Source organism: Pelobates fuscus, chromosome 4 (genome assembly GCF_036172605.1).
Source record: "Pelobates fuscus isolate aPelFus1 chromosome 4, aPelFus1.pri, whole genome shotgun sequence".
Taxonomy (NCBI): Eukaryota; Metazoa; Chordata; class Amphibia; order Anura; family Pelobatidae; genus Pelobates; species Pelobates fuscus.
Window position 1 is genome coordinate 111,735,168 of NC_086320.1, and position 14,537 is coordinate 111,749,704.

A 14,537-nucleotide genomic window follows, 5' to 3' on the forward strand; every position below is an offset into this window, starting at 1 on the left:
CAGCGTATAAATTTGTCGTGTGCACTGTCAGCCAGGTGCCTAAGTAACGTATCTTATCTGAAGCCCATTGGAAGTTGTGACTCCTACGCAGGTGGTCGGCTCTATGTGCGGGTACATTGATATTTAGTACATACGATTTGGAAAAGTTAATTTTCAAGCCCGAGAGGAACCCATATGCCCGGAACGCCTGCACTAGGTTGGGTAGGGAGACCTCAGGGTTGGTAATAAAGAATAGCAGGTCGTCCGCATATGCGGCTATTTTGTGGTGTGTATCTCCTGTATGGAGGCCGGTGATGTCAGGGTGGCATCTGATGGTGTTTAAGAATGGCTCCAGGGCCAGCACAAATAGTAACGGGGAGAGGGGGCAGCCCTGGCGTGTGCCATTGTGTATCGGAAAGGCCTCTGTTAGTGCCCCGTTGACCAGCACGTGCGCGGTTGGCTTGGAGTAAAGGGCTCCAATCCATCCCCGGAGGTGCGGTCCCAGGCCCATATGTGTCAGCGTCCGGAACATATATTCCCAGTTGACCCTGTCAAAGGCCTTCTCCGCGTCTGTAGAGAGCAGGAGAAGGCCCGAGTCCGTTCCAGATGTCCTGTGCATAAGCGTGAGGGCCGTAATGGTGTTATCCCGGGCCTCCCGACCCAGCACGAACCCCACCTGGTCCGCGTGTACCAGATTGGGCACATGAGTTTGGAGCCTGGTCGCCAGGACCTTTGCAAGAAGTTTAATATCTGTGTTGATAAGGGAGATAGGCCGGTAGCTCCCGCAGTGCTCCCGGTCCTTTCCCTCCTTAGGGATGATGGTGATGTGTGCGGTGAGTGCCTGCTCGGGGAGATCGTGTCCCTCTCTGATTGCATTAAACATGTCCACTAACGGGGGGTACAGTATGTCTGCGAATCTCTTATAGTATTTTAGGGGCAAGCCATCGGGGCCTGGGCTCCTCCCGGGCTTAGAGCTCTTGATCGCAAGCGCAAGTTCCTCAGGGGTAATGGGTTCGTCCAGCTGATCCGTTATGTCTGTTGGTAGGGAGGGGATTGTATGGGTCGAGAGGTATTCGTCTATAGAGTCCCTGAGTCTGTGGGAGTGTGAGTCCGTGTGCGGTCGCGGAATCGCGTAAAGTTCCTGGTAGTATGCCCTAATGATCTCCTGTATCTTAGCGGGGTGCCTGTGTAGGGTTCCCCCCTTGTCCCGGATGCGGTCTATGTAAGTGTCTTGTCTCTTTTTATTGAGCATGCGTGCCAACAGTTTCCCACTCTTGTTGCCATTTACGTGGAAGAAAGCCCTGTTGCGCAATGCATCCCTGTGGTATTGGGAGTGTAGGAGTGTTGTCAGTTCTCTCCGTAAAGTAAGCAGTGTTGCCTGGTGCGTGGGGAGTTGTAGTCGTTTATTGAGTGTATCCAGGTGGTGTATGTCCGCTAGTATTGAGGCCATGCGGGCCTCCCTCTGTCTCTTGAGAAGTGTGCCTTTTTGTATGAAATGTCCCCTAACAACGCTTTTGTGTGCCTCCCAACGTATGGTGGGGGACGTTTGATTTCCATTGTGTGTGAAGTATTCTTGCAGTGTAGTTTCTATGTCGGCCGTTAATTCTGGCTTGGCTAGTAGGGCCTCATTCAACCTCCATTTGGAGATCGTGGGTCTGAATAGCGGGGACTTCAGGGTGACCGACACCGGTGCATGGTCTGACCATGTAGCAGTGCCCTGGTCAGCCCGAAGTGCCAGCGGTAGGTAGTATTGTGGCATGAAGAGATAGTCGATTCGGGTGTAGGAGTTATGGGGATGTGAGTAAAAAGTGTAATCCCTTTCATCGGGATGCAGGGCTCTCCAGCAGTCCACGAGCCTTTCTCTCGCCAAGAGGGCTCTGATTGCTGTGAGATGTTGGGTGGGGACGTGAGAGCGGCCCAGGGAGGAGTCCCATTTGGGATCCAGAGCCACGTTAAGGTCTCCCCCCAGCACCTGTACTCCCTCTGTGAAACTCCTAAGGGCGCGGAGTGTCCGGGCCAAGAAGCGATATTGTCTACAATTTGGGGCGTAGATGTTGGCAAAAGTGTACATGGAGCCTGCTATCTCCCCCTTTATAAAAGTGTATCGTCCCTCTGGGTCGGTCAACACCCCCTTTTCTTTAAACGGAATGCGTTTGTGGAGCAGTATTGCCGTCCCCCTTGATTTCCCCCCTTGGAAGTCACTGTAGTATCCGATGGGGTAGTGCTGGTTGGTCAGTGTTGGTCGTGATCCCAGTCTGAAATGTGTCTCTTGTAGAAACACTATGGATGCCTTATGGGAGAGGAAATCTCTCAAGGCTCCCGATCTTTTCTCGGGTTTGTTTAAACCTCTAGCATTGAGGGAGAGAACCGTTATGGGGGCTGGGGCTGTGGTCATGGTCGATCCCTGTCAGTCAGGTATAGGTAGTCTCGTCCGTCCGGCGGTCAAGTACTTGGACGGGGTAAGGGGGGTGTAGGGAAGTGTAGGGTAGTAGGGGTGGGAAGGGTCAGGGGTAGAATATATACAGTCGCTGTAAACAGCGGCGTTGGAAAAGAGCGTCGGGGGGCTGGGGCCCCTCCGGCCGTTAACGGGCGGAGGGGAACCGCTCACCTGATTTTTGTCGCTCACTCCAGTGGGGCAGTCGAAGGAGTCCCGGAATTCCCAAGTGGGCCAGGCCCAGGGGACCAAGTGCGCTCGCTAATCGGTCGTCGCTGACCACTATGGCCTCTCGGGGCTCCACCCAGTCAGGATCTTCCGTCTCCCCGGCTTACGGCACTATCTATTAAGGAATGAAACATAGTTATCAACCTCACCTTAAAAGAACAGTAATAATTTCAACAAGGATATCAGCCATAAGAAATAAACAATTCAACAATTTAACATGGGTCCCATTTGTACCTTCACCGTGTAGGTCACCTAGTGGCCTGTCACGGGACCCTCCCCCCACCCACATCTCCATTCCCTCCCAATCTCTCATCACCCTAATGGCAATTCCCACCCTCTCTCCGCTTTCCCTCACCCCTGTGGGTGAGATCCGGTCTCGGTGGCGTGTGTCTGGAAGTTGGCATTGTGGGGTCTAACCATCGGGCGGTTGGGGCACATTTATTCTCCACATGGGCATAAGGCCCCTCATGCGACTCTCGCCCACGATAATAAAGCTGGTTAATAGTATCCCCCCCTCCCCCCCCCCGGGCTAGCCTCCCCATACACTTAGGTGTTCCCTAGTATGCCCTCCCTCCCCCTTATCTGGAGCCGCAGCTCTAGCAATACTTGCTGTGTCGAGAAGTCACGGCAGTGTCCATTTAGTGGTGGGGCCTCAGGGGTACCCCAGTGTAAAGTCCAGAGTTCGTGACATGCCTATGGTATCAGGGTAACAGTTCCAAGGTCTAGACTTCGAGCAGGCATGGCAGCTTTCAGTTGGGCATCCCCACTGGTCTAGTCGTCTGTGTGCGAGGTGGCCTCAGTCTCTGGGGTCGGGGACCCAGACCTTGTGGTCGGGGGGTGAAGGTGTAAAAGTTCAGCGGGTTCGGCCAGGGTAGTGTCTCCGGTGGCAGGTGCAGCTCCTTCTGGAGAGCCTGGGTATCTTCTTCCCCTAGGACCATGAAGGGGCCGTTAGGAGTCGCAACTTGCAGTCCTGTGGGAAAACACCAGCGGTACCGCAGCTGGGCGGTTTGTAGCTGCCTGGTTAGGGGCTTCATTGCTCTTCTGTATGCCAGGGTTGCTGGAGATAGATCGGGGAACAGGTGGATCTCCGAACCTTCTAACAGAATTTTTTCTGCGGTTCTGGCTTTGCGAAGGATCTCCTCTTTCAGGGGAAAGCTCTCCAGACAGCAGATGATGTCGCGGGGAGGGCCTTCAGGGGGTCCCTGGGGCCTAAGTGCGCGGTGTGCACGTACAAAGCCTATAGGCGTTTGAAGCGGACGGGCCAGCAGTCTGTTAAATAGATCCGACAAGGTGGCTTGGATAGGGGTGTTCTTGTCCAGCCCCTCAGGTACCCCCCTGATGCGGATGTTCTGTCTCCTACCCCTGTTATCTAAGTCCTCAATATGTAGTGCCATTTGCTGTAGTACCTTCGTATGAGACTGCAGCATATCAGTGTTTGCTGCCTGGGATGCAGACATGTGGTCACTGTCTGCCTCGAGCTGGGCCACTCTCTGGCTGAGGCCCTGTATCTCCTCTCGCAGTGCATGGAGCTCTGTAGTGATGGAGGTGTGGAGTTCAGCATTAGCCTGTTTCAGGTCTGCTTTCGTGGGTAATTGCTGGAGTATGGACATCAGTTCAGGGGTGAAGGATTGGGAGTTTGTTGGTGTATGTTCTCCCTGTGGGGACCGTGGGCGGGGAAGGCCCGAGGCCGTGGAGTCAGTTGAGGCCTGGTGGTCCGGGTCCGCCTGTGCCACGAGGTATTGCTTCATGGAGGGGTTCGGAGCACTTTTCAGGGTGTCCGCGGGTCTTTGGGCATTCGATGTGCGGTGAGTCTTCCCCATTACGAGCGTTTGGCTGTGCGGTCGGTGAGGTTTAGTGCTAGGCCGGCGGGGAGCTCACGGTTTAGGCAGCCATGTTCGCGGACCTCCAAGCCACACCTCCTCATTTTTTTTATGATGTGAGCAGTCTGTAGTATAATAATATTTATATATTTGATTCATGTTTTAAAATGCTTTAGTCTCCAAATGGCAAATTGCTGTGAATTTAAACTCCAAATACTAAATGCAGGTGCCAGAAAATTCTCTGTTTTGTGTTTCGATGAGAATTTTCTGTTTAATCACAGGAACCAAAAGTTTGTATTTTAAACAATATCCAGACTCTGTCAGCACTGGGAGACTCTCTTTTATCTCTCTCATTCTAGTGCAGTATTGGCCAGCGATGTGCTGAGCTTACGGTTGGCTTAGCGACAAATTCATCCAGCTGTCACTGTGATCAGCCAACTGTCTGTAAAGATATTGCTACACATTTACAGGGGAAAAATAGTGTTTTGATCATTTACATTCACGTAAAATATTAAAGGGTTACTCCAACCACCATGACCACTTCTGCTTTTAGAAAATAAGGAACTGGACGCCACATTTGTTCCCAAAATGGATAACGTAGAAGTGTTGGTACTTATAGTGCTTCTTTAAAGTGTTGTTGCTCTTTAGCTTCAGTTAGGCATTGCAATTTCATTGATACAGTTTTCTATCTAAACTGATAACAAATATATAGATTTGAACAACTGTCTACTGAGTCCTGTCTTCCCGTGCAGTAAATTGATTTACTCACTCAACTGTGGTCCAGAATGCACAAAAGTGCAAGGCTGCCTCCGTTCCAAGTACCGTTAAAATTACTTTCTTTACATTAAAATCAATGCAGTGCAAAACGGCAACGTTTAGAAATAAAGCTAGATACCACCATGTGAAAAGCAGGGAATTCTGTTAAACTGAAATGGAATCCTCCTTTCATTCTGGAGCATGCGTGTTCATGCGCAGTTTGTTTTCTACATTGTGTGTATATTCTCTCGTGTAGACCTCAATATTGTTTACAGTTGTGCATAATCATTTTGGCTATTGTTCCTTTATACCTATCCTTGGTTAAATCTTTCTGTCCATTGGTTTGCAATATTCCCTGTGTCTGTATCATTTTATTAATTGTTCGTGTTTTTATTATGTTAATGTCCTGTTCTCTTACCCGCAGGTGGACTGCAAGGTGTCTCTGGGTATTGCGGGCATTCTGATTGTGCTCAGTTCTGTAGCGTGCTCCTTGGGAATCTTCAGCTACGCCGGCATTCCACTCACGCTCATTGTTATCGAGGTTATACCATTTTTAGTTCTTGCCGTAGGAGTGGACAACATCTATATCATCGTACAAACTTTGCAGGTGAATGTTTATGCCGATCAGATACATTTTAATGCTTGTGTTGAATATGTCTACCTTCTTTTAAGTTAACTCATTATCAGACTGTACACTCAGTGGGCAATGAGGCATCTTCACACTTTTTATCTTTAATATTGATGTTCTACTCTTGCTAATCTGATGGCTAACTTCTCATGAACGCTCACTGTGTCCTCTAGGTTCTTGCAAGCAACGTTCTTCTCATTCTTTGTTTGTAAATTCAGCAATTGGGTGTGTCTATCAGCCACTAATGTTCCATGTGATGGTGCTATTTATAGATTTTAGTATTAATTCAATATAATATCTGGATGCAGCACTGCAATGGTGATGCTTTATCTGTACAGGAGAAAGGGAATGGCCATAAAATTGCACTAAATCAAACACTCTCCTGTTGACTTATCCAAGTTTCTACATGTTTTAACACACGTGTGTTTATGGCTTTGTACAGAGAGATGAACGCCAGCAGGGGGAAACCCTTGATCAGCAGATTGGCAGAGTCCTGGGGTCTGTTGCTCCCAGCATATTCCTATCGTCTTTCTCAGAAACTGTTGCATTTTTCCTAGGTAAGCAATAGTATTATATGTTTTATTATCCTTTAGGCAAGTCTAGTAATGTTACATTAAGAGAAGAACTTTTCTTACTTTAATATCTTGTGCCTGATATTCCTGAAAGTTTGCCAGTAGATGGATTTAATCCGTAAACCACGTACTTTGGAGAATAGGCTACGGCACTGCAAAATTTAGGCCAACATAGTCAAATTATATGAATTCTTCTTCTAAAATAAGTCCTTTGTCAATCTTCCACAATTTCTGTTTCAGTGATTAATCACCACTGTCTGTCATACGTCTTGCTGAACTGTCATGGCACAATGCATAGCTCACTATTGTAGAACGCCCACATACACTGGATTCACATCTAAAGGAAACATAGAATATACACGAAGAATCAAAGAATGCCATGCACTTGGTATACTAACAAGCTGTGATATGAAGTACTTAGAGTGGTGACTAGTAAATTAAAAGAACCAACACCACCCACCTTAAATTTATTATAATCATGTGTTAAACTACAGTGTATTGAGAGTCTGAATGAACCGCTACTTTAATGGTCTCTGCATTGACACTGTATATTGCATCTCTATTTCAGGAGCACTGTCTACTATGCCAGCAGTGCGCACATTTTCCCTTTTTGCCGGAATGGCCGTGTTCCTGGATTTCCTCCTTCAGATCACCTGCTTCGTGAGCCTCCTCGGTTTGGACATCAGACGCCAAGAGGTGCTTGGTTCTTCTATTCTTGGATTTGGTTAGGGATTCATTAACTCAAATCATGTTTGATAACCGCAGTTACTGGATGGAAATTAGAAAGTGTTTAGTTTTTCCCACAGAAGGCATTCAAATCAATATTGCATAGAATTATGAAGAATTTTGCTGATATTTTCAAGACAGATTTTCTATGATATTTACATCTAAAATATAGAATATAGCCATGTTTTCTAATATCTGAGTTAATGACACAAAAAAAGTCCATATTCTGTATTTGGTGGGTCCTCATTGGTTTGAACAGGTTCATTATGTTCATCCATCACCAGACAATTGCCCGCAATATATTGTTGACGGCTATGTCTTCCTCCAGGCAAGGCATAGTCTGGTGAAGGAATATTTTCAGTTTACACTATAAGAAAATAATTTTACAGTAGGTGATGTGTTGCCACGTTAACACTTGAAACACGTTTAAGAATAAGAACCACTGGCTTATAGAAACCAGACCTTAATTGCATGGGGAACACAATTAAAGTATCTCCTTTGGCCACATATGGTCCATGCCATGGCAGAACATATTCAAATACACATGCATGGTTTATCTGGAACATTCTAATTGGTTATAGAAACAACTAAATAGTTTGGGTAGAATTTTTTGAGACAACGTTAAATTGAATGCGGTCTACAAGATTTATCATGTGTAAAATAATTTTAAATAGGAAAAAAAATAAACAATTCCTTATCTCTAACATTAACAAACTGTTATATGAAGGACTAAAACATTAAAGGTGTATTACTTTCTTAAAAGCTTAACAGATGGTAAGGAGTGATACTTTTCTAGCTATAAACTGTTCATTAATCCCAATATCAATTATAAAACCTACAGATTCAAAACAAGGAGTGAGAATGCTTCTCTGTTTACAATACCCTTGAAAAATGGAACAAGAAAATAGTTTATTTTACAACTTAAAAAAAGATCTTGGGTCAAATTTGGTACAAAAGCCCCATGTCTTAAAGAACCTAGAGGCATGAGTCTTTTTCTGGACAATGGTTTTTGCTAGGTCGGGGAAGGCCAATTACAAATGGGATAGTTGTTTATTCCTTTAAGTCAATATAATGAATTTATTTAATCTGTGTACTTGTTTAACAAATAGAAAAACCGATTGGATATCCTTTGCTGCGTCCCAGGATGTAAACGCGATCGTGGGGCTAAAAAATCTGAAAGCTGGGTGTTCCTGTTTTTCAAAAAGCTTTTCTCTCCGCTGTTAATGAAGGACTGGGTACGACCGATTGTGGTAAGTTATGTCCGCAAGGTACATTTGCCGAGATTCTGAGCCAGTCTGTCTTGGGGAGGGGGTCAGTGGGGGGGGGGGGGTGCAACTTTCACAGTATTCTAGAGCATCTGTTGATCTGCTCTAGAGCTGGATGATTAGACCAATATTTGGATTATTTCTTTACATTTATCATGTATTAAAATTCACAATGTATTACTCCTAACGTATCGAATACAAGATACTTCTCTAAGTAGATGTCTCTCCGGCACTAAGCCCCTTGTTGTGATGATCCTTCTTCAACCATTTCCATATATAATATTGGTAAGAACATATAACACACAGACAGTACAGCTGTACATTGACAGCCTTGGAATGCTGATTACATGTGAGCTGTTCATACTAGAGTGGCTCCAATTCATGTCTATGGTAAAACAGAAATAGATGTTGCAGGGATTGTAAAGTTGCACATTAAGTGCAATCTCTCTGACAAAATAAAAGAAAAGGTGGGAAGAATAGGTCCTAATTTTACTAATTTATCAACATGCAATACCAATCTCTTTCCTGGAAACTATATAGTTTACGTGACGTGTATACGTTGTGAGCACTTTAAAACGCTCTCCTATTTACGGCCAAATTACTGTTTTTGAACATCAATCCTTTAGATTGGTTTTAAACTCTGTACTATGTCATGACTATGCTTAGCACAACAAACTGCCCAAGCTTGTCTGTCCCCCCTCTAAAGCTATTAAACGCCACAAATTTAATATTTTTAATTCTCATGCAGCATCATTTCACATCTATTTTTTGTTGTTTATTTGTATTTTCCCTTTCTTCGTACTGGCTCAAGATTCGTGCTCCAAAACATAGGTGTAAGGGCAGTTGCCTGTGATCGTTTGCTAATATATGTATTCTGTTAGAGCTGTGCAGCTCATTGCAGCATCTGACTTTCTTCCAGATATCTGTGTTTGTGGGAATCCTATCATTCAGCATTGCTGTGACGAATAAAGTAGAGATCGGTTTGGATCAAGCTCTGTCAATGCCTGATGTAAGTTATCTCCTGTAATGAGCACTCGCTGAATTCTGAGAAGCTTTTTGGAATTCTCAGTCTTTTTTTTAAGAAGCAGACGAACATAGTATTTTCTGTGGATTTACTTGCTCAAAATCTCATCCCGATTACAATCTTGCCATCCATCACACACTATATTGCTGTCTGTATGGAAAAGAAATTGGGGACGTCACACATAGAGGCCACAGTTACACACATATCTTCTTCTTTAATCGCATGAAGTTTTATATAATACAGCAAATGTCTTATGCTTACCGTGTGGAATATTGTTACTGTAACACACGGTAAGCATTCTCCAACTCCCATGTGTTTTCTTTCCCCTCCAGGACTCCTACATGTTGACATACTTTCACTCTCTCAATAAGTTCCTGCACACTGGCCCTCCTATGTACTTTGTGGTCGAGGAAGGACATAATTACACTTCTAAAGAAGGACAGGACATGGTGTGTGGCGGCGCAGGATGCAATAACAATTCAATGGTGCAGCAGATCTACAATGCAGCACTGATGAGTAACTAGTGAGTAGTTTGCAAGCACGTAGACAAAGCTGTGTTTGTTTAGTTACCTTTCTATATATGTGACTCTATGATGCCGAGTGGTATTTGCGACTCCTGTCTTATATTTCCACCAATACATTGCAAATAACTTGTAATGCCAACTTTTTTTCTTCTTTTAGCACCAGGATCGGGTATTCACCATCCTCTTGGCTTGATGACTACTTTGATTGGGTAAAGCCTCAGTCTTCCTGCTGCCGAGTCTATAATGAGACCGAGAAGTTCTGCAATGCTTCAAGTAATTACTTCTGTGTTTGGGAGCATCAGCCACAATGTGTCTGGAAATATTTGTGTCCTTAACAACTTGAATTTTGTGACTGTGATGGTGGGTTAAAGGGACACCATAGTCACCCAGACCACTTCACCTCATTGAAGTGGCCTGGTTGCAATGTCCCACTTATTCCTGCAATGTAATTAATTGCTGTTTCTGATAAACTGCATTGATTACATTGCAGGACTTAGACTGCCTCCAGTGGCTGTCAATCAGACCGCCACTAGAGGCACTTCCTGTTGCTAACCGACTTTAGGTTGCCTAACTGGATATGCTCCTGCAGAGTGTGAGGATGTCCGTGTCTGTAAAATCCCCATAGGAAACCATTGAAGCAATGCTTTCTTATGGTGGAAGGCCTAATGCGCTTACAGTGCTCAGAGGAGGCGGAGAGTGCCAATCCAGCACCTAGGATCATCGGCGTTAGAGAAAATGTTTTTTAACCCTTTAGCCACTGGAGGGCGGACCAGAGGGAACTGTAGTTTAAGGAATACAGGTGTTTATTCCTTACACTGTAGAATCCCTTTAATTTGGAAAAACTGAACGTGGTGGTAAACTTGACACAACATGGCCATATGGTGTAACTGAATAACCAATCGTTTGCTAATATAGGTGATTGTAAGTAGTTTTATAAAATGTCTAATCTCTTTAGTATGTGTGTTGTTTCCTTAATCTGTATTTTAAATCAACTGCAGTCACATTTTGTTTATTTAGTTTAAATGCTTGTGTGTCAGATTTGAAGCAATGTAAGCAGCATAGAACAAAACATGAGCCTTTTATTGAAGGACTAGCTCTTCCTCTCCTGTAGAGAGCTTGTGCAGAGCCCCAGCATGCTCTCCCTGACAGTTACCCTTTTGCATGCATTACTTGTGTTGTCTCTCTGGTCAATCCCTAAAGGCATGTTATTTTTTATTTATTTATTTTTCATGTGCATATACGGATGAGTGATAACATGTTTCTTCTAATACCATGCACTGTTTCATTTAGTATAAGGTTTATTTTGTTTCTTGTAATCCAAATGTTATTCTTGCTTTGATTTTTGTACCTTTTGTAGAGTCACCTGGGGGTAAGATTTGTACCTTTAGCCACAGAGAGATAATAATTTAGCAACTTACCTGATTTTTCTTCTCTGTGTTTTCCATGTTCTGTAGTTGTGGATCCAGCTTGTGTACGTTGCCGCCCTTATACTCAAGAAGGAAAGCAGAAGCCGGTCGGGGAAGAGTTTATGAAATTCCTTCCTATGTTCCTGTCTGATAACCCGAACCTCAAATGTGGGAAAGGGTAAGTGTGTTACAACAGTACAAAAAAATCAAGTAAAAAAATGGCGCTATACAATTAATGAAAGTAATTAAAATATCACAACAAAGGCTAGCAAGCACTAATAGAAGTGAAAATAACTCTAAAACCACTCAAATAGTATGTGCAGAAAAAAAGTGCGCTGTGCCTTTAAGTGCTAATTTAACAATTTTAAATCAGTCTGTACATAAATTTAATAAAAGGATAATGAATAAAGTGCAAATATATTAATTCCAACGTTATATATTGAGTGAATTTGTGCTTTAGTGAAATATAACCAAAGGAACAACTTACTCCTCACAATATTGAAACAGCTGCAGATGAAGGAGTAATTTTTAAAACGCTCCACATATAAATAAAGGGAATAAAAAGACAATATAGTGTAAATCCAGATGGTGAGTATAAATCAAAATAACAAATAGATTGGCAACTCACAATGGTAGAGCAGAAGAAAGTCTGCTCTAACTTATGATGCTTTGAAATCCTTTCTGTAGGATTCTGTAGAAGTCGGATGGTGTGCTTTAAAACAAGCAGGACGGCACCGGAATCAAAAAAAGCCTTTTATTGGTTCAAAACAGTATAAAATATATCACCCCTCTCCCTGGAAAGCTTCGATAGATCTCCACACACTTTGGACTCGCGGCATGCACTTGCGGTCTTTCCAGTGTTAGAATGCTTCCGGGAATGGGAGGTGCTAGTAGCACGTACTGACGTCGTGCGTCCAAAAAACGTGATGACGCGTTTCGCCTTGGCGGCTTCCTCAGATCACGTTCAGGTGGTTGCCGTCACTCACATAATATACCCATCACTGTGGGCGTGGTTTCTTTTTAAATGCACATAATTAGTCCCAATAATAAAAACAAGTCCGTGAACTCAAGGGCATATCGCCTAAATGTCTCTTTATGCAAATGTCTCTTAATGCAAAAACGTCCACTATATGAAATGTAAACTGATAATATCATTGGATCAAAAGAAAATAATGGGTTCAAATATGCATATACAGATAAAAATATCCTACTTCAAGAGGGATAAAAAAGAGAGATATAGATGTTACTTAATAGAGAATTACAAAACAAACACATAATAATATAGACCAAAAATGAAAAAAATTTATATTTAAAATCTATTTAAAAAACAGAAGAAACATTAGAATAGTACCAGACAGAAAGGACTCATCATAAGAAATTATATAAATCAAATTCTATGTTAAGTCCATTGGGCTCTAAGGTACCTAATTTATGCACCCATTTCATTTCTTCCTTCCCAATGTCTGCAATATAATCGCCACCTCTCCAAGATTTTTTAACTATCTGAATCCCTAGAAATGTTAAGCGACTAGGATCTTGTTTATGGTATCTTTTAAAATGAGCTGAAACGCTGTGTTGTTCAAAACCCCTTTTTATATTGTATATATGTTCATACACTCTTTTGTGTAAAGGGCGAATAGTCCGGCCCACATATTGCAATCCGCACGGACAAATTAAAAGATATATAAGATTTTTACTAAAACAAGTTATGAAATCATTTATTTGGAAATCCTCTTCTTTTTGCTTTGTTTTAAATTTGCTAATGCCTTTAATAGTTCTATTTTTACTGCATTTGCATCCCGCACATTTCCCACATGAATAGAAACCATTTTTATTATTTTTTAAAAAAGTAGTAGTTACTTCAACTTTAGGGTGGCTAAAAGTTAGCATACGTTTAAAACTTGGTGCTCCTCTAAAAGTAATAAAAGGTTTGTCAGGGATCACTTTCAATAGCTCTTTATCTTTTTTAAGAAGGTGCCAGTGTCTGTTTATAATAGATTTCACTTTTTTATTATCATTATTAAAATCTAGGACCAAAGGCATTAAAGTTGAATTATCAGATCTTTTATTTGTATTACATTTGGAAATTAATTCATGCTGATTTAATGTATTGGTCTCTTCAAATGCTTTTTTAAGTAATGTGTCAGGGTATTTCTTTTGTGCAAATTTGTCTAAAACTATCTTAGCTTGTTCTTTAAAAATATTATCATCAGTGCAATTTCTACGGATCCTTTGTAGTTGTCCTTTTGTTATTGTCTAACCAAGGCGTATAGTGTCCGCTGTTATATAAAACATAGCTATATCTCCAAATCTAAGAAATTAATACTCTTAGTACTAAATTGGCTATTTAGTTCAATACCCCAGTTGTTATTATTAATACTAATTAAAAAAAATTCAGATCACTTAAAGTTCCCTTCCATAAAAAAAAAAAAAAAAAAAAAAAAGTGTGTTACAACTGTTTGGCAGCTAGAGTTTGAAATCCAAACACAGACCTGGTTATTCACTAAAAGGCAAATTAATTTCAGTCCTGGCCAAATGCATTGTTTTTAAGCGATATCAATAAGAACATCTTCTTAACTTGATCTAAAGTTATTGGAAATCGGATGTGCCCCTGTTTGTTCGTGCATACAGCTTTGCAGTTCTCTGCTTAGACTTCCATTCTGACCTGATGTCTTGTAGGATACTATAGCATAAACCTTCCATGTTCTTTTGGACTTCAGTGATACTAGTGTCATTTCCTGCCCCTGACATTATCTCCTGTTACTTTCAGTGGCCATGCCGCATACAGCACTGCAGTTGACCTCTTGAACAATAACACCCAAGTCGGGGCCACCTACTTCATGACTTACCACACCATTCTGAAAACCTCTACAGATTTCATTGATGCCTTGAGGCAAGCTCGTGTCATGGCCAAAAACATCACTGATAACATGGACATACCTGGGAAGAATTATCACGTATTTGCTTACAGGTATATGATCAACAAGGACTGGTTATTTAGCAAGTGTAGCAACACATGGCATAGGTTACTATGCTTTGTAACCATAATGTGCTTTAGAATCTCTTGGGAAAAGGGGGATGATGTCCCTGCACTTCTACTGCAAGTTCATGTGGCTGCATTTAACTTCCTGGGTGTCTATATTATAAGTAAAACTGCTTTGTTTGCATGGAGATT

The 14,537-nt window shown here is 42.6% G+C and overlaps 1 protein-coding gene across 1 annotated transcript in view; it reads left to right on the forward strand.

Annotated features, from left to right (window-relative positions):
- NPC1 (NPC intracellular cholesterol transporter 1) overlaps positions 1 to 14,537 on the forward strand; it is an 88,741-nt gene that overhangs the window by 67,438 nt on the left and 6,766 nt on the right. The window contains exons 13-21 of the mRNA XM_063451475.1: positions 5,642 to 5,824; positions 6,288 to 6,402; positions 6,986 to 7,113; positions 8,253 to 8,393; positions 9,328 to 9,417; positions 9,765 to 9,955; positions 10,114 to 10,229; positions 11,411 to 11,540; positions 14,133 to 14,333. Coding sequence (XP_063307545.1) covers positions 5,642 to 5,824; positions 6,288 to 6,402; positions 6,986 to 7,113; positions 8,253 to 8,393; positions 9,328 to 9,417; positions 9,765 to 9,955; positions 10,114 to 10,229; positions 11,411 to 11,540; positions 14,133 to 14,333 — 1,295 coding nt within the window. The remainder of the gene's footprint in view (positions 1 to 5,641; positions 5,825 to 6,287; positions 6,403 to 6,985; positions 7,114 to 8,252; positions 8,394 to 9,327; positions 9,418 to 9,764; positions 9,956 to 10,113; positions 10,230 to 11,410; positions 11,541 to 14,132; positions 14,334 to 14,537) is intronic.